Below are 23,728 nucleotides of genomic sequence, written 5' to 3'. Positions count from 1 at the left end.
TTTGGGACTCCAAGCCTTTTTCCAAACTGCCTCCAACTCAATGGGACTTTACTGTTGAAAGCCACATAGGGCTCTTCACACAAGGATTTCCATACATCTGAAGGGACCAACTCCTTACTCTTCCAGGCTGGGCTGTGTTTTCTCTGAGGTGCCCATGTGGTCAGCCTGAAGGGAGGCAGATGACATACATCCTGCTCATCCACCCAGAGGTGTGCCAAACTGCACGCCCAACTCTCTATCATTCTTCCCTCCACAGTCAGATCCAACGGCAATCTAAAAAGCCCTCTGAAGAATTCTGTTCATTCAATTCTAATAAAATGTGATACTAAAAGGGGAAAAAGAGTACTATAAGCACAACCGTCAAGTTATTTAAAATATTCAATCTATAACATCTATAGGCTTCATCTGGCACACAAAGGAGAAAAATATTTGTAGGCACCCAAGCAACTGTAGAAGAGGTCAACGTAGTGATATAGAGGAAAGATTTGAGTCCATCTTCCCTAGAAAGTGCTCCCTGTGAAGGCTGAGGCTGTTTTAGTTGCTTTTCTACTCAAATCCTTCCAAGGACCCTGATATATAAAGTAAATATAAGATGGATGAATGAGTGAGAAGAAGAACAGAAAAACTGAGGTTTGGTGTTAGATGTGTAGAAACTGGCCAATGAGTGAGAAGGAAGACCTTCCAAAAAGAATCACCTGAAATCCCTTTTAAGCTTTTTGGTGGAATGCAAAGAGAGGGAGATGCCTCTATGTATTAACTCTCTCATCTTCTTGATAAACATTCTAAACCATCTCATGCTGATTTTCTTCCTTCCAGTAATAACAGGCCCAATAATTTTCTCAAGTGCTGGGAATTTCTGGTGCTGCCCTTCCATTTGTCTGTGCTAAAAGAGCTGAAGGTCACCTGTGTGAACAAGCGTTCAAGAGTTAGAATTGCAGTTGGGTAGAAATGAGAATACAAGTTGGATATATCCAGACCAAGTATACCAGAGGGTATGGCCTGAGAAATAGCCTAAGCCATCTTCTTTCACAGCTCGAGAATACTAATAGTGGGCTTGGGACATTTCATTTTCATAGCTGGCCTGAAAATGCCCCAATCTTGAAGCTTCATCTATGCCACTTTCCAGCTAAACCTTTGGGTGACAATGTCGTTGCTGCCTGGCAAAGCTAAAAAGTACCCTATTGGCCAGGACAGTGGCTCATACCTGTAATCCCAGCACTTTGGGAGGCTGAAGTGGGTGGATCACCAGGTCAGGAGTTCGAGATCAGCCTGGCCAAGATGGTGAAACCCCATCTCTACTAAAAATACAAAAATTATCTGGGTGCAGTGGCAGGCACCTATAATCCCAGTTACTTGGGAGGCTAAAGCAGGAGAATTGCTTGAACCCAAGAGGCAGAGGTTGTAGTGAGCCTAGATTGTGCCATTGCACTCTAGCCTGGGCAACAGAGCAAGAACTCGTCTCGATAAAAAAAAAATGTACCCTATTTCCTGAAAAGCACAGGATCTTGAGCAGCTGTTTCTGCCCTCATCACTTCAAATTATTGTTTAAGGTTCCAGTAGAATTCATCCAAATTTTGAAACTCAAATGATGAGATCATAAATAAATGGTGAGGTGACCTCCCCAGGAAACACTGAGAAACTATGACCTTGGAAACTCTACTTCCTCCCTTCTAGCATGATCATGTCCCTGATAGAGAAAAGATCTGTCTCAATTCATTTTAAAAATATGAATATTTTTCCTTCCCAGTGGTCATGGATAGCATAAATTGCCATTAGCCATGACAAAGACAGATAACCTGCCCTACAGGAGAGAGATAGCAGAAAGGCTGAATTCGTTGTCATTTTCCTATAGCTTGAAGATCTCCAGCTGTCTCTAGTGCATCTCAAAATTTCAGCCTGCTAGAAAGCTTGTTTTGAATAAAAGTGAAGCCAAATATACTTTTTCTCTTAAAAGAGCGTCTGGTCGCCATCAACTCTAAGTGGGAGGATGGTGTCTGGCTCTGAAGCTCAAGCATGGTCAACAGAACCAGAACATGAAAACGTTATCACCAGCAGACAAGGCACCACCTCGTCTGGCCCTGGCCCTGCATCCTCAGCCTATGATTTGGGGTGGGAACTCCTGGCCCTGGGGCATCTTCTGCTGTGTATATAAAACCAAGAACTAGTGGTTTGAAGATGAGAGCTGTGGTAAACTAGACTTATAGCACAAACATTATATCAAGGCCATGTCCCTGCCTCCAAGAGGTATGGAGGCAGTCCAGGTAACACGGACCATAAGGAAAAGTAAACCCTGGTCCCAAACTACCTCAGGTCAACACAGTCTTCATCAGGTGGCTTCAGGAACCTCTGGAGGCTAACCATTTTCTTTCTTTTCCTGGGTGTAAATGCAACATAAATGGATCACAAAGCTGCCTGCCTGGCCCTTGAAAGAGCTACTATTTCCGTTTTGTGCTTCCTGAGGGGACTTTATGAACATGGACCTGGTGTCGGTTGATGAGTCTGGTTCTCCTTTCCTGAATCATGTCATCTCCTCCTGAGCCCTGAAATCCCCAGAATGGCTAGATTAGAGATTATGGAACAACACAGCACTAGGCCAAGAGGAGGCCCAAGTTCCAAACTCACTTTCGCTTCTCTCTGGAATTGTCAGTGAATCCCACAATCCCTCCATCTTAGTGCTCCTTCTTTGTAAAATAAGGTGACACCTCATCTGTCTTATCCTCTCATGAGGATAAGATAAATTCACATGTGTGACAATGCTTCCCAAAGTTAATATCTCTCTGTCTTCACATTCAGGACTCTTACATGAAGATAATTACAAAAAATGCAGAAAAATAAAAAAGCAAAAAGGAAGAAAGAGAAAGAGTGGGAGGAGGAGATATGAAGTTGTTAAGCATTGCGAACGAAGCCCTGGAATAAGTGCTTTACAGTATATTCATTATTTCCTTTAATCCCTTAATCCAGCAACACTTTCAGGTGGTTATTTTTATTAACCTCATTTTAAAGATGAGGTAACTAAGGCACTCATTTACTCAAAATCCCATAGCCAATGGGAGAGCAGGGATTTGAACCCAGGTTGAACCCTAAAATCTGAGTCCTTCAGTGTGCCACCACAGTACCTCCCCTGAATCCGAGAGGGCCAGATACTGGACCCCTACCTGACCCAGATGCTGGCTGACTGACTGTGTACCATCCAGGCCACAAAACCACAGGGAGACTCAGAGTTCATCCACATCACTGCACCCATTTTACACATGAGCAATCTAAGCTCTGGGGGACAAACTAGACGTGCCCAATGGTTCACAGTAGCTGACTGTTACAGTGGGGGCTAAAACATGAGTGCTCAGTATGGTAGAGGCTGGCTCAATGTTCACCAAATACACTAACTTTTGTTTTGGGGTACTCATTTAAGCTGCTGTATTAGTTTTCCAGGGCCGAAATATAAAATATCATTGATTGGGTGGCTTAAATAACAGACCTTTCTTTTCTTATAGTTCGGGAGGCTGGAAGTCCAAGATCAAGGTGCCTGCAGGGTTGGTCTCTCCTGAGACCTCTCTCCTTGGCTTGCCCAGGGCAGCTCTCTTGCTGCCTTTTTACATGGTCATCTTTTGCATGGGTACCCCTGGCATCTCTTTACATGTCCTAATGTCCTCTTTTTATAAGGGAACAGCCAAATGGATTAGGGCTCGCCTTAACAGTCTCATTTTAATTCCATTACCTCTTTAAAGGCCCTCTACTTCCAAATGCATTCACAATCTGAGGCAAGGGCATCAACATATGAGTTTGTGGGGGACACAGGTCAGTGTACAACATCTGCATTTCCCAGGCTCTTTTACAGTTATAAATGTTCACATGACTGGGTTTTGGCCAACGGGCAGAAGTGCTGCATGCCGCCCAGAAACCCAGACTGTGAATCCTCCTGTTCAATCCTCCATCTTCTTATGCTTGCTCCATCCATGGGCTGAACCCAGGAAGGACTCAAGGCCCAAGACAAATGCAGAGCCACTGCGTGGAAGAAGCCTAGGTCCCTGGACACTCCTCACTCTCCATCAAGGAGTTTTCAGTGAACGGAGACTAACTAACCCACCAGGATCTGGGACTGTTTGGTACAGCAGTTAGTCTTCCCTGACTAATACATGTAGCTCCTCAACCAATATTCTTTCCATAACACTTCAAGGATCAAAGAATTTCACCTAAGAGGGAAGAAATGACAGGCTGACATCAGCTCCAAAGTCAATGAACAGTTCAGGTGGGCTGCAGAAATGAGAGGAAAATCCACTTCCCTTCTTGGGGTTCCAGGCATTTTAGTGAGCATAGCCCCCACAGAACCTCCTCTGACTCAGAGTCCTCATGGGTCTCTGGTTCCTCCTTCCCATACAGGCTAGTAACTGGGAGGGGGATGGAAGCTGTAGATGATAATGATCCCTTTCTTATTTAAACAGGCCATTTTTCTTCCCAATAAATGCATTTTTTTTGTCAGCTCAAATATCCCCCTTTGATAGAAACCTGAAAATAATTAGCTTTAATAGCTCTGCTGTGAATAATGCTGCACAAGAAGGAGGTAGATGTTAATAGGAACCTTCCACTCCAAAGCTAAGTCACCCTCTCGGCCTCCCACCCCCCAAAAAAGAAACGTAACAAGGAAAAGATTATAGGTTTAGTGCTACTTGGGAAGAAATGTATATTTGGAATAAATGCATGAAATCCTTTAAAAACAGCACATGCTGAAAACTTCATATTTAGTTTGATTTGCTTTCCAAATCACACAGACTGCACAGTTGCATACAATCTTTAAACAACTATAACCCCTGAGAAGTGTGGATAGATTTAAGAGAAATAAAAGCAAGATCAGCCAGCTTGTAATCTTCTTTTCTCTTTTTTCCTCCCCAAAGCTGCATTAAATTGGCTATTGAGAACAATAACATATTTGTGCTTTTATAGGTAGAATGATTGGTATTATGCAAAGATTTGGCTAACAGTCTAAAGACACATTCACACTGATCAGGACTGCGTGCTGCTAATAATTTTCCGGATGCTCTAGGGAACCCCGTAATTTCCTAGGACTACAACTTAGCAGGTCAATGCATGCTTTATACAGAATCTAAGCCTTGCTTCTAGAACCATACCCACCAATGAGACTCTAGGAATCTCATTTCCAAAGAAGGTCTTGGAAATGTTAAGCGTTCCTTTTGACCTACATTCTCTCTGGCCTGGGTAAGTGCAAAGACTTAGCCATGATAGGCTGCCAACTTGAAAAATGGCACACTGGCATACTTAGACAGAGCCTAAAACCACTTGTGTGCCTACACCTTGTGACCCGGTAAGCCCAGCCATGAAAAATCATCCTAAGCAGATAATTTAAGGAAACACACACACACACACACTCACAAAACACACACATACATACAACTAGCAGTATTTTATACATAAGGTTAAAATCCAGAAATGGTAGGAAAATGGTTTGGTAACTGACAGGACTTAGATCGACTTGATAGAGAATTATACAGTCCATAGAAAGAATAGATTTGAGGAATACAAAATAATAAAAATTTTAAGTGAAAAGTAAAACATTAATCACATCAAATATATTTAGAAAAGGATATGGTTTGGAAGGGAACAGAGCGAAATGAAAGTCACAGAGTCGCATATGGGGAATAGACTTGAATGATTTTCTTTGTTAATTTCCCTCAATGAAACCTGAACATTGTTTAAAAAATATAAAAATAAAACAAAATGAAATAGTTCCATGGTCTTTTCATCTTTGATTACCACACATATGTCTATCCCCTGAGATTCAAAATCTAGGCTCAAATACAATGTACAACTCCCATTTTAGGGAATTCTGGAATTCCCTGCTAAGGAGGTTAGTGGAGGGGGGTAAGGTTTGGTTGCATGGACAAACACAATCAGACCACTGCCAGACTGGCTGTTTCATCTGCGATGTAGGAAAAGCCAGCTATACCTATGCATCTGGAAACATGTATACTGGAAGGCCTGCTTCAAGACTACTCCACAGAAGGCTCTGCGGATGTATTCACCCGCAGCAGCAGCAGAAGTACTCAAAGACCTTAGGCTATGATAAAGAGCAGCTTACAAAGATAAGTCACCTTCGCCATGAATGGGAAACCCAAAGGCATACCTCTCTTTCATCTCTGGGAACAGCAAAATGGCAGTGGCTGCCAGGACACTCCCATTCCCCCAAACCAGGTATGTCCTTCTGTCATTCTCCCATGCTCATGCCTTCAAGAGGTGAGCGAGACAAGGAGCTCCATATTCATTTTTCATGATGTTTACACTGATCTCTGGCTAAAGGGTTAAACTTTTTCTAGAGACCATTCTAGAGTCATCATAAAACATCACTGCTTGAAGGACTTGAAGGTCTAGCCTAAAATGCTTTTTTTTTTTTTTTTTTTTTTTTACTAAAGGCTGTTTTAAAAAAGAATTGTTTCTCTTTACTGAGTACCTACCGTGTGCCAAGCACTGGTGTCAGATGTTTCTTATCTGTCATCACCGCAGAACTGCCTGCCAGGCATGATTATCTCTGGGACACAGATTGGAAAAGTTGGAGAAAGGAAGTGACTTGCCCAAGGTTACACCCCTTTAAGTGGTGGAGAGGGATTAGAACCCAAATCTTCTCAACGCAAACTATCCTGCCTCTTTGATACACTCAGGGGGACTCAGCTTGGATTGCTCTTGTGCAGGGGCTATAATTAGTTGTCTGGTCCCAGTTGCTTGCAGGGTAAACAACGTCGGATAAACCCACAATGCTGTAAGTATTTATTACGTTGCAACCCAGCTGCCAACTGTCTAACCATTTTAATAAAAAGCTATTTTCTAAGGTTTATGTTTTATTGCATGTATGACTCCCTTATTGGTTAGCATTTTGGAGTTGTGGAAAAGGTTATGAATTTAGAAACTGGCTGCATTCATATCATATTTAAAACTTAATGCTATTTTATTAAAGACATATGGGCCTCCAAAGTACACATATTAAATGTCATGTAAGAAAAGTAGCAGTTTAAATCATGGTCAAATTCATTTTTGACGTGACTCCTGAGGCTTCCCAAGATCTGAACTATTTCTTTGTAAATCTGGCAGTTTAACCACACTCATAAATCACTTTCAAAGCATATTATTTCTTAATTTTACTGCATTAGAGAGCGTTTGGCCTACACAGTGAACTGTTTGTAGCAGTTATGTGAACAAAGTTGCGCATTTAGTCATATAATGTGCAAAGGAAGAGGGGAGGGAAAGCAAAGAAGGAAAAGCTTTTCATTCTTTATTCTGTTTGCTCGCCCTGTTCATTTTTACCTAAGCAAACACAATTCATATTTTCAGCTTAGGCCTCTGGCATCTAAAAGTCTGGAGGCTTTTCTGAACACAAAGAAGAAAAAAATAATTTGTAATCTAATCTTCTCCAAAACATCCTGGGACTAAAAATGAGAATGTGAACAGAAATTAGAATCTCTCTTTCTCTTTTTCTAACATTAAACTGAACAGATTTTTTTTTCAGTTTCATAATACAGCACTTGGCTGTTTTCTAATTGTCTAGAGAGCCAATATCTCAAACTTGGGTTTCAAAGCCCTTCTGATGATGGGATAATATTCTTTGGACATGTGTAATGAGCTCCCAAATTTTACTCCCCAGTTTTTTTCATTTCACTCTGGGGGCAGAGGGGCCTGATTCCAATGACAAATTCTAGAATCTAAACATCAGCCTTGATTTCCAGGTTCACCAAGGGAATTGGAGGATGATTAAGAGTGTTGAGTGCAAGGTCACTCAACTGCTGAAAGGGCTTAAGGGCTCACTTCTGCACCAGGTAGCCTTTCCCACATTGGTCCTGTGTGGAATAACCTCCCTGCTCCACAGCTGTCCAGAGGGCGGCTGCACCTTCATCCTCCTGGCTCCACCAGTGGCGAGGAGCCTCCCATCCCCCATTGCCATGCTTACTTCTCTTGTGCCTCCATCTGCCCTACTGCTTCCCTCTACCATTCCCACAAGAACAAAACAGTCTCATGCGGTGGCTGGGGAGATGCCCAAACTCAGGAGCCTGAACCTCCCCAGGATGAACATGAGGCCTTCTTTCCCTCTCACATTCCTTTCTTTTAGGTGTTTTACTCTCATTAGTAAGTCGATGCCTCATAAGAGCATTAGAAGTATTTCATTTAAGGATAAATTCCAGAAAACTCAGTTAAGTCACCAGAAATAGAGGGGCAATGCCCCCTGCTATGAACTGAATGTGTACCCCCAAATTCGCATGTTCAAGCTCTAGCTTGCAATGGGACTGTACCTGGAGATGAAATCTTTAGGAGGTAATTAAGGTTAAATGAGACCCTAACCCAATAGGTCTGTGGCTTCATCAGAAGAGGAAGTGATCTCCTTCTCTTTCTTTACTTTCTCCACCATGAGTGGAGGGCACAGTGAGAAGATGGCCACCTATAAGCTGGGAAGAGAGCCCACACCTGAACCCAAGCATGCTGACGCCCTGACCTTGAACTTCCAGACTCCAGCACTGTGGGAAAATGCATTTCTGTTGTGTAAGCCATCTAGTCAGTGGCATATTGTTAATGGTATCCCAAGCTGAGTAAAGTGCCCCCCAATCTCAAGCCACAATCACCTTCCCCATACTCACCCACACAACTTGATGATACGGCAATGCCACAAAGAGTCCTCGTAAGTTGAAATTACATGACTAAGAACACTAGCTGCTCCTGATGCTTTAGACTGGAGCCTGCATTAGCTCCTGCCACAAATTACCTCATTTAATCCCCCAACAGACTCGAAAGAAGGCATTGCATTCCCTGTTTTAATAGAGAAACTAATAACAGAAGGTAGAAGTCCAGCCTTTAATCCAAACCTAAACATTACCCTGAAACTTGGAGTGGGCCCAGTCCTCAAATGGAGCAGCAAATCCAACAACAGCTCATGAACAAATTAAGAATCCCGTTTCCATGGAACTCAACAGCTACAATAAATGCAGATTTTAAACGTCCCCACAAAAACAGCTAGAGGCAACTCCTTAAATCGTCTCAAGAACAAAAGTAAAGGCTGGGGAGTAGGGAGGAGTGCATAACAACGGGCCCAGTAAAATATGGGACAGGTCACCGAGCTAGATAGCCTCTGTGACAATTCAAAATGCTCAACAACAAAAAAAGAAGAGGTGACCCACTTCTAAATTTCACTCATGAGCTAAAAGCTTCATAAAATAGAAGCCCCACTAAAAATTCCCCACTTCCAAAAAGTAAAAAAAAAAAAGACAGCTTTGGATCCTAGACAGAGTATTAGTTCACTGTTGAAATAATTAGTTATAATTCAGGTAGTGTAGCTCAAAATTTACTGCCATATTTTAAAATGCACATGAAAAATAAAATTATCCTAAAATGTCCTTGGTGAAAAGGCTGCGCGTAATTGCTATCACTGACAATGGCGTTGAACTTAGCTAAATTAACATCAAAGGAAGTCCCAATTACAGAGCATCTGTGCGTTATTGATGGTGCCCTGTCTGTTCATCTAAGACACTCTACTGTAAGGAGCAGAAAAGCAAATAGAAGGACTAATTGTAGCACCAGCCTTCAGGGACCCCAAGGGCAGGCCTTCCCTACCACACTTGTAAAATGGCACTTCTCATGGTCAGAGTGACAAAGAAGATGCATTTGGAATCAGAGTGTGTACACAGGCCCCAGAAGGAAGCTATGGTGACCACATGTGGGCAAAACAACTGCTAGGCAAAAACACACTTCCCAGAGGGTTATAACAAATTCCCAAGCTGGATCCAACAGCTTTCCGGGAACTTGGGTGTCTGGAGGTATTGATGAGGAGAAACAGGCTCTTTAGAGAAACAGGAAACAGACATTCTCTTTGCTCCACAATGAACCATTTGTGGTAAAGGGTGCCTCTATGGGTAGAGATAATTTCTTTTGAAATGAGAAGCCCCTCTCTTGTGAGCATCTGGCCCTCACTGAGTCTGCAGGATGGAGGAGGGGAGTACCATTACTCGCGTGCTACCTCATGCTGGTACTTGCCTGGACATACCTGTTTAACACTCCTCCAAAGGGTACCCTGAAAAGTACGTATCAGCCACATTCCGATGAACATCACATTTTTCTTTCTAACTTTGTGAAGACTTTTAACTCTGTTCAGGTTGGACACCCTAAGGCAGGACTCTCCCACCCAAACCCCTAGGCTACAGACCAGTACTGGCCTGTGGCCTGTTAGGAACCAGACTGCACAGCAGGAGGTGAGTCGACAGTGAGCGAGCATTACTGCCTGGGCTCTACCTCCTGTCAGATCAGTGGTGGCATTGGATTCTCATAGGAGTGCAAATCCTACTGTGAACTGTGCATGTGAGGGCTCTAGATTGCAGGCTTCTTATGAGAATCTAATGCCTGATGATCTGAGGTGGAACAGTTTCATCTAGAAAATCCAGAAATCATCCCCTGCCCCTGCCCCTGCCCCCAGTCTGCGGAATAATTGTCTTCCACAAAACTGGTCCCTGGTGCCAAAAAGGTCGGGGACTGCTGCCCTTTTGTTATCTTACTACTTTATCCTGTCCACAACTTTGCTTTTGGGAACAACAAAAATATCAGGTAAATGATAAGCACTGGAAACATTCCTCTCACCACTGAGCTTACAGAAGCTTTCTTTTATATTTTCTTCTTAAAATTTGCTCTTCTTGTCTGCTATTACCTATAGTAGCGAGCAGTTTGGAAACAGCCAGAAGTCCAGAGTAGAAAATGGGGCCATGCCATTCTTGTTTTCTCCTTTTTCTTTAGCCATGGAATTGTAAATGCATGCACCCGTCATTGAAGGTAGCTTCAGAGCAATGTTCATGACGTGTCTCTAGTGGCCTGACGTCTGTGTGGTTGACCCTCTGCCCCCATCTTGCAGGTTTCCCTGCCTTCAAGAGTACATAATGGCTTGAGAGTTCAGTCTCTAGGCTCCTACAGTCTGATGTTCCCATGGGCCCAGAAGGGACTTTCTAAGCAAGACAGAGATCTATTAAGCTGCAGAGTTCAGGAAAGACGACAGCAAGGCCCTGGTCCAATGGAGGCGAGGGGATGCTGAGGCTATCATGATCCTCCTTTCACCCATACATCAGTCACTGGCCTTTTTTCCCGTTCCTAGACAAGTTGCCCCTGTATTTCCAACTCATTCTTCTTCATCACTAGCCTAGAATCACCAAGTGCAAAGCAAAGAATTGATAGGGGTGGGTTGGAGGATGAAGAAAAGCGTGTGAAGGATTCGTCAAGCTCACCCATGCACCCACAGCTGAAGAAGAGCAGCCAGCCCTGCCCTGCAGCTGTGCACAGAATCCCAGGCAATGTTGTTTTTAAATGTGGATAACTTTAAATCAGAACCCTAGCTCTGCTCTCCAAGAACCCAATTTCTTAAGAAAGCATCTTTATTTTCCTCTCCTCCTCCCTCTTCTCTTTCCTTTCAAACTTAATTTTTAAAAATAACGATAAAAAGAATCTACATTGCAAAAACAAAATGCCAAAAATCTTTTTCCAAAGTGGATCAAGAAAATGTCAAGCTGGTAATGTGCAGATTACAGACATAATTGGCTCCTAGGGCTCCATCTCAATCGTTGCCAGGGATCATGCGAATGAGGGCTCTTTATGGCTCAGTTAAGAAGCCTTAAATTTACTCCTTAAAACTAGACAACAAACACCATAAGGGACAGGGGCTTTGAGGTAAGAACATGTCAAAGAACATTTTGGAAATGTTGTGAACTGACTACAAGGGGGTCACTAGTGGGTCTCTGACAGCCATTGGCTGTCTCCTTGTTCCAGCATCAGAACTACTCAGTCTTACATGGATCCATCTCTGCCATCCCAGAGCTTCTTTAGACACAACTCTCTAACCTCTGTAGCTGCCTGAGCACTGATGCTGGGCTGGGTGCTGGGAACCCTGTGGCAGTCTCAGACCAGTGCCTGCTGTTGCACAGATTTCCAAATCACCAAAGCACCTGCTCTGCACAGAACTCTAAGGCTCCATCTCCCAGATACCCAGGGACGCAAACACAAGCTTGCCCAGACTTTTTTCCCACTTCAAACTCTGCCAAGGTTCCTCCTCACCCTCAGGGGAAATTATAAACCTGACCAAACTCAGAGAGTCCTCCACAGCCTGGCTCCTACAGTTCTTTGCCTAGCCCATGCATTTCACCAAAATAGGTTGTGGGGAGTCATCACAGGGTCAAAATTGGAAATTACAAAGTTACTTCTGGCTGCCTTCTATCTCTTGGTCTTTCTGCTCTTTTGCCCCTGCCTTCCATCATAAATGGATGCCTTGTTAATGAAATGTAAGCGATACAGTGGGAAGAGCACTAGCTTTGAATTTGACTTTTTTCTCCTGAAGTAATATAAAGCAAACAGGGAAAAGAACATGAGTTTGGGGGCCTAGGAAGACCTGGGAGAAAAAAGGACCTGGTTCCAGCTTGCTCTGTAGTTTTAGGTAATATATATAATTTATCTGATTGTCAGTTTCTTCATTTATAGATTCAAGGTTAGGGAGAAAATTAGAGATAAAACTGTTAAGCAGCTGATACAATAGCTAGTAGACAGTGACTACTTAATGCACGTTCTTCCAACTCACGTATCAGGGAAGTTTCTGTGCATCTAATAATGTACCACTAGGCAGCCAGTCAACCTCTAGGCTGGCCCTGATATTCTAATTAGTTAAGTACTCAGAAAGCCTACAGTAGTCAGTGCTGTGGCACCAACGACTGCCACTAACCTCACAAAACTCCAAGTTGTGTCCAAGTTAAGAGCCCTGGTTCAATGACCAGGGATGCAGCAGAGGTAGGGTGTGTGGATGGGATGGCCTGCCTAGATTACTCAGGTTTCTGCAGCACACTACTGCTCCAAATCTTAGTGGCTTATTACAAGCATTTCTTTCTCATGCAGAGGTCTGTGTTTGGCTGGAATGTTTGCAGGCCTCAGGTCAGGTTCAGGTCTGGTCAGTGTGTCTCTCGCGTTGTTTTCATAGCAAATGGCAGACGTGTGAGAGCGGTGAGTGGAAACACATGGTGCTGCATAAGGCCTTGGCCCAGAATTGTCATGCTGTCACTTCCACTCACATCCCATTGGCCAAGGAGTTACATGGCCAAGGCCAAAGCCAATGGAATGCGGAAGTGTATTCCTCCCTTAGACAGGGAGCCATGGCAAGGGCAGAGAGAAAGGAAGGGTTTTAGACAAACAATGCAATCCACCACACTTCTCCCAGTTGTTGGGTTTCAGAGGCAGGACAAAGTATCCTAGGGTTATTAATCTCATTTCCAACCCTTAAAAAGTGCTGCCTACTTCCATGATCCTCTTGATACATACCTGTCCAAGTATCTTTGGACAGCAGTGAGCAGGTAGGAGGCTAAAAGGAGGAAGAGGGTGAAGCTGGGCTGTTGGGGTGCTAGACAAGCCAGGGGCTCCATCAGGGATACAGCAACATCCCCTAGGTACTGGGTTTCATTGATAGTAGTCTCTACGATGTGCTCAGCACCTGGCGAGGCCCCCGGGACTCCTGGGAGTGCCCCTGTGAGATGTGCTACCACATTCCTTCTTTCCATTGTGGATTTTGGTTCTCCATCCATAGGGTTTCACCAGCACATCAGCGACATGACTTTCCTGCAGTGCTCTATTTTTTATCTCAGAGGGTTGCTACCCAAATGCAAGGCTACTGAGGTGTGTCCAAAGAGCAATACTCCAGAAGCATTTACTTGAGACACAGGATGCCATGGTGCTATAAATGGAGAAATAAAAATCCTTAAGTGATTCTCCCTCAAATGAACGTGCAAACTGTGAAATGAGGAATAAGGTTGAAAAAACAAACAAACTACAAATGTTTGGCTCCCAGAGTTGTTTTTGAACATACCATCTAAGCATTTTCTAAAAAGAAAAAAAGAGTTAATTAAAAATTTTTCCTCTCTTCAAAATTTACTAGAAAGCAACTGAAAATAGAATCTGAATGTGTCGCTAGACAAGAAACATCTGCATGAAACAGAAAAAAAATCATAAAAACATGAGCACATTCAGGTAGTTGGAAATATCCAGAAAATCAACCAATATTTCTAATTTTTTTTTAATGTTTAGCACTGTGAAGAACTTTCAAAACACATTGGTTGATTGCCTGTTGAACTGAATGTACTTGTGATTTATAGTATTTATTTACAGGTATGTCCTGGCTCTCTATAAAATATATATTCTTGAAAATATTGAATAAAGGACAGTAATTGTAATAAACCTAGAAGTAGTTTCTGATGCCCTTTTAAGCATTTGCAATTTGGCTGCATAGGAGTAACAGACGATATCAAAGACATACCCAGTGTAGCTTATAACAAGGTAGCACCTAGTAAAGAGCTAGACTAGCCATACAAAGCAATTAAGTGCAGCAAACATCTAGGTGCTAAACTAGTGCTCCTTTAGGTATAGACAAAAAATACAATAGCAGCAAAGACAAGGAAAATTTCATTTTAACTACACACAGACTTGTGGGTACCCCAACATGTTTCATGAGAAAAGCTACTTACTTCCTAAAAGCCATAATATGAGCAGGTGGGTTCAAAGAGAAGGAGGACTTCAGTACCATACTGAGTGATGGGGAGCATACAGCTTCAGATCACACCTTTGCTTCCCCCTGAAATGCTACCCAATGGAAAAGCCAAGGCATGGGGATTATGGCGGCGGTGGGTTTTCCCATCATAAATAACCCAGGAAAATCCTTCAGAAAAACAAATACGATGCCTGGAATCTGTCTTTTCTGCCAGTGTACAGGTTGCAATTATCACACTGTATAAAGGCAACGGTTTCTTTCCTGCCTTTTCAGGTAACTTTGTTGACTGAAGTAATTAGAACACGTACAACCCTTTCATGATGGATCTTCCAATATGTTCTACTGTTCATGGTTTATTCCTTTGATGAGTATTGACTGAGCCTCTGCTATAGACTAGGTACTAGAGATACAGAAATAAACAAAACACAAGGTTCCTGCCCTCATGGACCTGGCACCCGAGGGGCGAGCAGCTTCCTCATCCCAACAAGAAGCCAGCTTCCATGTGAATCATTCCCTGTCTTTATCCTAGGGAGCCTTTTGCATGGAAATCCAAAAATACAGACAAAGATGGAAGAAACTAAAGGTATCCAGGGTACTTAGGACCTAACTCCAAGTGTTAAGGGCAGGACTGTGTATTTGGGTCTGAGGATCACCTGCTCCCATGAATACCCAGGGTACCCGTGGAAGCAGGTGATCCTCAGACCCAAATAGTTTCCAATTTTCAGTTTAGGGGAAAAGAATAAGAAAGACTTCTGAAGTTCATGTATCCCAAAGTTTATTTCTTCAACACAGGGCATCTCCCTCCCTCTCCTTCCTTCTCTCTAACACACACACACACACACACACACACACACACACACACTAGCCCACCCTCTCAAATATCCAAAGGTACACACACACACACAAATATACAAGCTACAACGAACTTCACAAATACACAAACTACATGATGGGAAAATCCATTGTGCCCACATAAAGAAACAAGTGACATGTCTTCAGGGATACCTCACTAGTCACAAACATGGTTATTACCACATCTGGCCCATGAGAGGATGGACACCAATGCAAGCAAAACCCAAGCGTCAAAGCACTTTCTAATGTTGGCTGTGATTCTCAGCCGCCCTCCCCAGGCTTCTTTAAGGTTCTGAAGATTAAACAGTTGGTAGCCAACTTTGTACACATGCCTGTAAACAAGAGGGCTCAGCTTTAAATAATTATGTCAAAGAAATGACAACTGTGCTCTTTGCCAGAACAGGGATGAATAATTACAAAGCCAGGACATAATTAAGCAATTCTGACTGTCGGATTTTTGAGCTGTATCTCTGATGTGCAGGGCTGGCGAGCCCACCACACACGTCCTCTTGGACAGTCCTCTGCACCCCTTTGATCTGTGTTTCCCAGTGCAGTGAGGGGGTCCACAGTCTGGTTACTAGAGAGCTCTTTCTTTGGGGACCTGAATCTTCTCTGTATCCAGTGTGGTGTTCTCTGTATTAAGGATGGCATGATTCAATGGCCAATATTTGATAAATTTATATATATATATTTTTATATATTTTAATTTGGGGAAATGACAAAACCTAGCTGTTGCAGGTCCATCAACTAATCACACACACACACACACACACACACACACACACACACACACAGAGAGAGAGAGAGAGAGAGAGAGAGAGTCTAGAAGCATCCATTGTAGCATCAGCTATCACTTCCTAATGAATGACAGCATCTTTCTGTACAACAGTCAGAGCTCAGACAGAAGGCAGTTTTGAAACAACAAAAGCCAAAAGGTAGCAACAGAGGAGAAATGTGTCATGATGGGAGAAAGTGAGTGAGGACTTGCACTCAAGCGCCAGCGCCTGTCAGGTACCCGATCAGGCCTCTGCGACATCGGCCTTTATCACCTCCTAGATGGTTCTGCATTTGCGTCAGCCGAGAACACCCAGACTGCCCGTTCCCTACCTCCAAGGCAAGGGCTGTGATTGGAGAGGCATTTTCCATTCTCCCAAATACTTTATGTCAGGAATAAAATGAAAACAGCTCCCCAAATCACGGCTGCCTTGATCATCCATCAGCGCGTTCTGCTGTATAAGCACAACAGGCCTTGGCTCCCCTGGAAAGGACAGAAGCCAGCTTGAGATTCTGATTCCATCATGAAAAATAGGTCTTCCCTGAGTGTGCTCAGCACAGCAGCAGCAACACATGGAAAGGAAATCACTCACCACTTAGAAGCTGACTCTGGTGTACACATACCTCCCAGAACATGCATATGTATATATACACAGACACAGAAGCGGGTATACACACCTGCATGGGAACAAACATATGTCTGTATACATAGTGAACAGGTGAGAACCAGCCTTTTTAATGCCAATTTAGTAATTCAGAAAGGAGCTCATTTAGCCTTTTTCTTTCTACAAGAAAAGTACCGCTGCATATCTCTGAAAATAACAGGCGAAAGGGAAGTGCCTGCCATTCAATGTAGGCATCCAGTTTTAGATGAAATCAAGAACACAGAATAATCATCCTGAGCACTCGAAGAATCATGGCATAAATTGAACACCTAACTGGAAGCCCAGACCCCTGGGGGTTCTGGTCCCAATTCCATGGAGCCTCAGGAAATTGTACCTTCTCCAAGTACCCTCATCCATGAAATGGGAGCACAGACTATGTGATTTCTAAGTCCTCTGGTAAGGAAATCATGTGACTACAGGAAGAACCAAGATCCCCATCACTTATGTGCTTTTGTCTCTCTCCTCAAATAATTAACAGGTATATATTTTTTAACTTTTGTTTTAGGTTGGGGGTAAAAATGCAGGTTGGTTATATAGGTAAACTTGTGTCATGGGGATTTGTCGTACAGATTATTTCATCACCCAAGTACCAAACCTAGTACTCAATAGTTATTTTTTCTGCTCCTCTCCCTCCTCCCAACCTTCACCCTCAAGTAGGCCCCCATGTCTGTTGTTCCCTTCTTTGTGTTCATGAGTTCTCATCATTTAGCTCCCACTTATAAGTGAGAACATATGGTATTTGGTTTTCTGTTCCTGCGTTAGTTTGCTAAGAATAATGGCCTCCAGCTCCATCCATGTTCCTGCAAAAGACATGATCTCATTCTTTTTTATGGCTGCATAGTATTCCATGGTGTATATGTATCACATTTTCTTTATCCAGTCTGTCACGGATGGGCATTTAGGTTGATTCCCTGTCTTTGCTATTGTGAATAGTCCTGCTCTGAATATCCACGTGTATGTGTCTTTATGATAGAACAATTTATATTCCTTTGAGTATATACCCAGGAATGGGATTGCTAGGTCAAATAGTAGTTCTGTTTTTAGCTCTTTGAGGAATTGCCATAGTGCTTTCTACAATGGTTGAACTAATTTACACTCTTAACAGGCTTTTTAAAGCTTAATGCAGTTAGTAAGGATATTGGAGTCAATCATACAAACATGAACTAATTCTAGAATTGATTAGAAACTAATTGGGAACTCTGAAGAGCACTTCTGCTGATGTTGCTAATGACTCAGAAATAGCTAATGCTGGATTTTAAGGAGCCAGTCTCAGACGCTTTCAGAAGCAAGGAAGGATTTCGATTCACCCCCAATCTCTATTCAACAGAATAGTCCTGGTCTCACTCCTTTTCTTCATTTAGACCTCAGGAGGTTTTGCTTGAACAAAGAGATCCACAGAGTAAATATTTAGCTCACTGCTCCAGGAGTAAGAAAGCAAAGAGAGAGGAGTGTGGGCCCAGTGGTCAGATGCAAGGTAGACCTCAAGCTCCACAATTACTAGCCAGGTGACCTGTGGCAGCCCAGTTAAGTTCTCCAGGCCTGAGTTCCCTCATCCATAAAGTGAGCCAATGACCCCTTCCTTCTACTATAGAGGGTGATGTGAATACTTGCAGAACTGTGCACCAAGAGCCTTAGAACAATGGGGGGCATACACTGAGTGCCCCATTCAGATATGGTGGGCGCCACCTTTATTACCCCTTCAGATTTTGAGTGACAAAGTAGAGCTTCCCACATCAAAGGCAATGAGCACAGGAGAAATACTGATCCACTCTGCACACAGGTATACACATCTATACAGATGTATCTAAGAAGGTGAGATGTGTGGGCAGGTTGTTTCTAATAACCCAGGATATTATAGAGTGCATTTGTTATACTTTTGCTGGGTTTTGTCATGTTTGGCCATCTCTGGACTGTTTTCCCCAAAAACAAATAAAAAGAAAGCCAAGTAATAAATTATTTCATTTGGAAAAATTACAAAAGCTGGAATAACTGAAGGCAATCGTGTGCAGTACATCAAGCCTGTGCCTCGATAGGGAGAACAGTTAACACTTTAATAGCTATGAAATGAATCACTCAATTAATCTCCCACATGCTGAAGGAGGTAACAATACATTTATCTGCCAGTATTATACCCTCCATATCATATATTTCCACAACTGCTAGCAATTTTATTCAGTATAATGGGAAATGAGTTGTACCTCATGGATTCAGGGAAAGTAAGTGACCTGAGGTCTGCTGCCAGCAGAGCCACCTGATGGAAGATGTTTCATTGTTCTGTTCTGTTTTTGTTTTTTCTCCTCCCTCCCCACCACCCTTAATCACTTGCAATGCACGTGCAGAGTGCTGCAAGTCAATAGTTGAGGATAAACTAGACCTCTAGGATATCAGTACCAGCGTTTTCAACACACAAGCTGCAATCTCATGGGAGGTGACTGCACAGCTCCACAGAGCCTCAAGGTGATGACGGTTCTCCAAGGAGGTCATCAGGGGTCATTGAGTTCATTCCCCAGCCTATGGCTTCACTGAAGGACTCCCAACTCCTCCCAAAGAGACAGTCATCCTTGTCCTTAAAAAATCTCCTTGTGTCTGAATCCAGACCCCAAGCCAAATCTCCACTGCCTCATCAGAGCTGCTATTAGGATGACACCAAATTCACTTACAGGCTCAGCTGGTAAAGGAAAGGTCAGTAAACACCATTCTAATCAGCTCTGGAGAGATACATGTGGAGGGCATATGCCAGCCTAGGGACACATTGTCAGAAAACATCGCCTTCCACACTAACGATATCTCAGAGAACTGTGGAGCCCTTGCCTGTGATGGAAGAAAATCACTCTTCCCTAGCATCACTTTGGCAGTAAAAAAGTAAGGCCCCTTCTGAAATACTAGAAGAATCCCACCCACCTCAGAAGCCCACCCATACCCAATGCTTTCCTCTTTCTCCTTTCTCAGCTGCAAACCTGCAGATGCCCCACTTAGGGAATATTTCCAAGAAGGAGATCTGCAATCCCCTGCAGAACTTCACCATTGGGCTATGCATAGTGCTGCTTTATTGGTAAAACAGGAAGATCCGATTGGAACTTAATCCTATTTCATGTTTGACCAACAATGTATCCATGGATGGTCCCTTCATGTGAGATCTCAACTGCATTCTAAACATGCAGAGGACATTCTCCATGCCCTGGAGCATAAGTACTACCATGAGATCTAAATCCCTTGCGAAGAACAGGGAGTAGGCAGCTCACCTTGGGCTTCACCACCTTCATGAAGGCTCCTCTGACCAATGCCTCCTCTCGTTCTTGTCTGGTTACTTTCCGGGCATCCAGAAATTTCAAGTTGGGCAGCTTGTACAGAACAAAGCATCTGGAAGACAAGAGTCAGAGACAACTCGGAAAGGTTTGAATGGCAGCCTGAGAGACCCGGACAGCTTGTCTGATCTTCAAGAACCCACACCATCTGATCTTCTGGAGCTTAGACCTTGGCAGCTCATCCTCTCTTCTTTCACAAAGAATGAACAATTGCTCCTTGGAGAAGTCAGAATGCTTCTGCCTTACACAGATGTACAACTATACATTAGAAGCACACACTAAGGGTACACTTGGCTCAAAGGTAAACACATACATGTGGGTTAGCCAGTAGCACCCTATCAATGTATTCCCTTCTTTCCAGTCTGGAAAACACACTTAGCTTTGCTATATAGAAGTTCTCAGTAAAATCAACCTATAAATTGATTGTGCCCTTTACATCGCTGTCATTCCTATGGGTCATCTGTATCATAGACAGTAATGACATGGATGACTGTGGGTTAGAAGTGAAGAACACATGTAGCTGAGAAATGCTTCCTTGAGGAATCAGGCAGGGGTCTTAAGAGCTTTTTTCTCATCATCCCTTGATAATTCATGTGATTATCTCCACACTTGCTAATCTATGAAGATTATCAAGGAGAAATAGGGGGAGTTAATTTCTAGGAGATATTAATGGCCCAACAAATGCTAGGTGCTCTTCATTTCCTGGGAAAAACTTCTTGGCATACATATGGAGTCCAGAAATAAGCCAATGGCTGCTGGTGTAATTAACTGGCCTCAAATAGGTATATTTGGAGTTGACAAGGATAACCACTTGGCCAGGGTATAGTTATATCAATGTACAAACAAATATGTAACAGGTATGGACATGTGTGTACACTTCTCCCTTGTCAAGGACAGTCACTAACCAAGGTGCTTTCCATCAAGTTCCATAGCCCACCAATCAAAAAAGCTAATTGTTTCCACCCTATTCTGCTTAGCAAGAAGAGGTGCGTACCCAGTGTCAAGAGTAATGGATTATCTCCAAGGGAATCTGTCATTTCCTCCCCATACCCAGCCTCCAAGCCTCATCTCCTATGAAGGTGTTTTGTACACCTCCATCCCACATTGCTTTCTCCCTTCTCAGGATTACTAGAATATGCTATCGGCACCTTACAGTCTAACATTTTGTTGTTTTCTTATTGTTTTCTTGGTGTTCATTAATGTCCTTACCTAAACTGTAAGCTTCTTGAAGGCAGGGGCTAATTTCTTTGCTCTCTCTCACCACCTCCTGAAAACTGGCATTAGAATGGAGTCAATAACATACCAGTTTATTTCAGTTGCACAAATATTTCTCGATCTATGTGCCAGGCCTTAGGGATACAGAGGTGATTACAACATGCTTCCTGCTCTCAAAGGTGTTCTCAGTGTAACAGCAATTCTACACTCACATGGAGAACTTAGGAATCGGCATAGCTAAGTGCCAAGTTTGAGGTTTTCCACAGAGTGGTTACTGGAGCACAGAGAAAGGGGTCAACAGACGGAAAACTCAGTGGAAAAGGAGAAACAGGAACTCTCAAGTGGGCATCAAGGAACCACACCCCAAGGCAATCCCAAGCACCTAGCTATTCCTCAATAAGGATATTACTTAGAACAGTGTGCCTCCTTCCTTACTGGAGCCTTGAGTTCCCAAGACCACCTTCCACATTCGTAAGGTGGTCTCATTACTGGTGGCAGTAGCAGCCCATCTGGAGCAATTGCTGCAAATACACCAGCTTCAGTAGGGGCTTCTTGCTCAGAACTGGCAGGAGCCAGGAACAGGTAGGAGCCCCACGCCCTCCTGAGTTGGTGGGGCAAGAGCCCCTGCTCCAGGGTGCAACTGCGGCTGCCCAGCTGCAGACCCAGGCATCCCTGTGCTCTAGGGGGCTTGGGAAGCCCCCTCCCCTGGCAGGCTTAGAAGTGCCTGCTCCTGCTGCCTGGCCTCTCCCCATTCCCAACACCCACTCCAATTTCAGAGCAAAGTTGTGGCCAAGCCTAGTCACTGTCACCATGTGACTGGGTGTGTACATACTCGGGGAAGTACTGAAATGCCAGCCACCTGTCACCTCAGCCTCCTCTGGACTTTGGGTACTGACAAGCACAGAAGGAAGGCCAAGGGGCAGCTAAGGACAGCTCTGTATGGGCCTGCAGGCATCTGTTGACACAAACAGCCTGGGCACCATAGGCACTGTGGACAGCAGGTTGATGGCTGGCAGCAGGAGTCAGATGGGCTCCTGAGTGGAAAGGGGTGTGTCCCCAGTGAAGCTCCACCATCAAGCCAGGGATGGCCTAAAGCACAGGGTCTGGTCTGCCAGTTTCACAAACTGGACTAAAAACATATGGTACTTTTTCTGGGCCTGCCCATGGCCACCCATGGACCAATCAGCATACACTTCCATTCCTCTGAAGCCCATAAAAACCCCAAATTTAGCCAGACTTGGGCAGATGATGGAACAACCTGCCTGTGGAAAGGAGCTACCCACTCTGGGTCTCCTCTCTGCGGAGGGCTGCACAGACACTGAGATGACCTGCCTGCAGAAAGGAGCTACCCACTTTAGTTATCCTGAGAGCCGTACTGTTGCTCAATAAAGCACCTCTTCGCCTTGCTTACCCTCCAGTTGTGTGCCTCCTTCATTATTCCCGGATCTGGGACAAGAACTTGGGACCCACCAAATGGCAGGACTGACAGAGCTATAACACAAACAGGGCTGAAACACACCCCCCTGCTCACCACATTGCAGGTAATGAGAAGGAGAGAAGAGTCACGGCCCTTTGGGAAGCCCAGACCTAATAGCTCCCCAAGCCAGGGCTGTGACACCCTCTTTGGGGCTTTGTGGTTCCTGGCATCTCCAAGCTACCAGATGCTACTATGTTCCCCAGGACCTGCAGTGGAAGCCACTTGTGGTATGCCTGGTCCAGGTGCAGCCTCACAGGGACCCAGTGCCCATGCCGGTGCCTAGAGTTGTCCAGCCACCACTGCTGACATGCCTGGCTGTGTGCAGTGGCCGGACCCCATGCTTGCTCCCTCATGTACCCTTCACTGCCCCACACCTGGCTCACCCTTGGTAGGCATGGGATCTGGACCTGCAGCATGAGTCACGTGCAGCCTGCCAGTAGGCGGAACAAGCCCAGCGGGCGCAAGCAAAACTCAGGCAAAGGCACCACTAGCCACAGAGCTTTCCAGCTGATGAAGTGACACCCCAAGGATCTGGTGACATTATCACCAAGTGGCCTGCATATGCTTATCCAGATAAAAAGCTTAGCTGACCACTGCAAAGCCAGAAAAAATAGTGTAGAGGTCTGCAGGAATAACCTTCATAGGACTCACTGTTAAAGTCAAAATACTATGAAATTCTTTTCCTCCTTCAGAAATGTCTACCCCATGCCTGATGTTCTGAAATTTGACTCTAGCTACTTCCTGCTTCCTCCCTGGCCTCAATCTATGGCTTTCTTTCCTACCCTGGGCTCTCCCTTCCCTCTCCAAATACCAGCTAGCCTCACCCAACCTCAAGGAAGTGCCACAAATGCATAAATACCTTTTTTTTTTTTTTTTTTTGAGACGGAGTTTCGCTCTT

General features: G+C 44.0%; 1 protein-coding gene across 4 annotated transcripts in view; it reads right to left on the bottom strand.

Annotated features, from left to right (window-relative positions):
- LRMDA (leucine rich melanocyte differentiation associated) overlaps positions 1-23,728 on the bottom strand; it is a 1,125,425-nt gene that overhangs the window by 472,307 nt on the left and 629,390 nt on the right. For all 4 annotated transcript variants that reach the window (XM_017548706.2, XM_017548700.2, XM_037727249.1 and 1 more), the window contains one exon: positions 20,076-20,193. In XM_017548706.2, the coding sequence (XP_017404195.1) occupies positions 20,076-20,193 (118 nt within the window). The remainder of the gene's footprint in view (positions 1-20,075; positions 20,194-23,728) is intronic.

The sequence above is a fragment of the Cebus imitator genome, unplaced genomic scaffold, assembly GCF_001604975.1.
Source record: "Cebus imitator isolate Cc_AM_T3 unplaced genomic scaffold, Cebus_imitator-1.0 Scaffold11, whole genome shotgun sequence".
NCBI classification, from domain to species: domain Eukaryota; kingdom Metazoa; phylum Chordata; class Mammalia; order Primates; family Cebidae; genus Cebus; species Cebus imitator.
The sequence above is the reverse complement of the archived record's forward strand: the minus strand, read 5'-3'. Positions and strand labels throughout refer to the sequence as shown.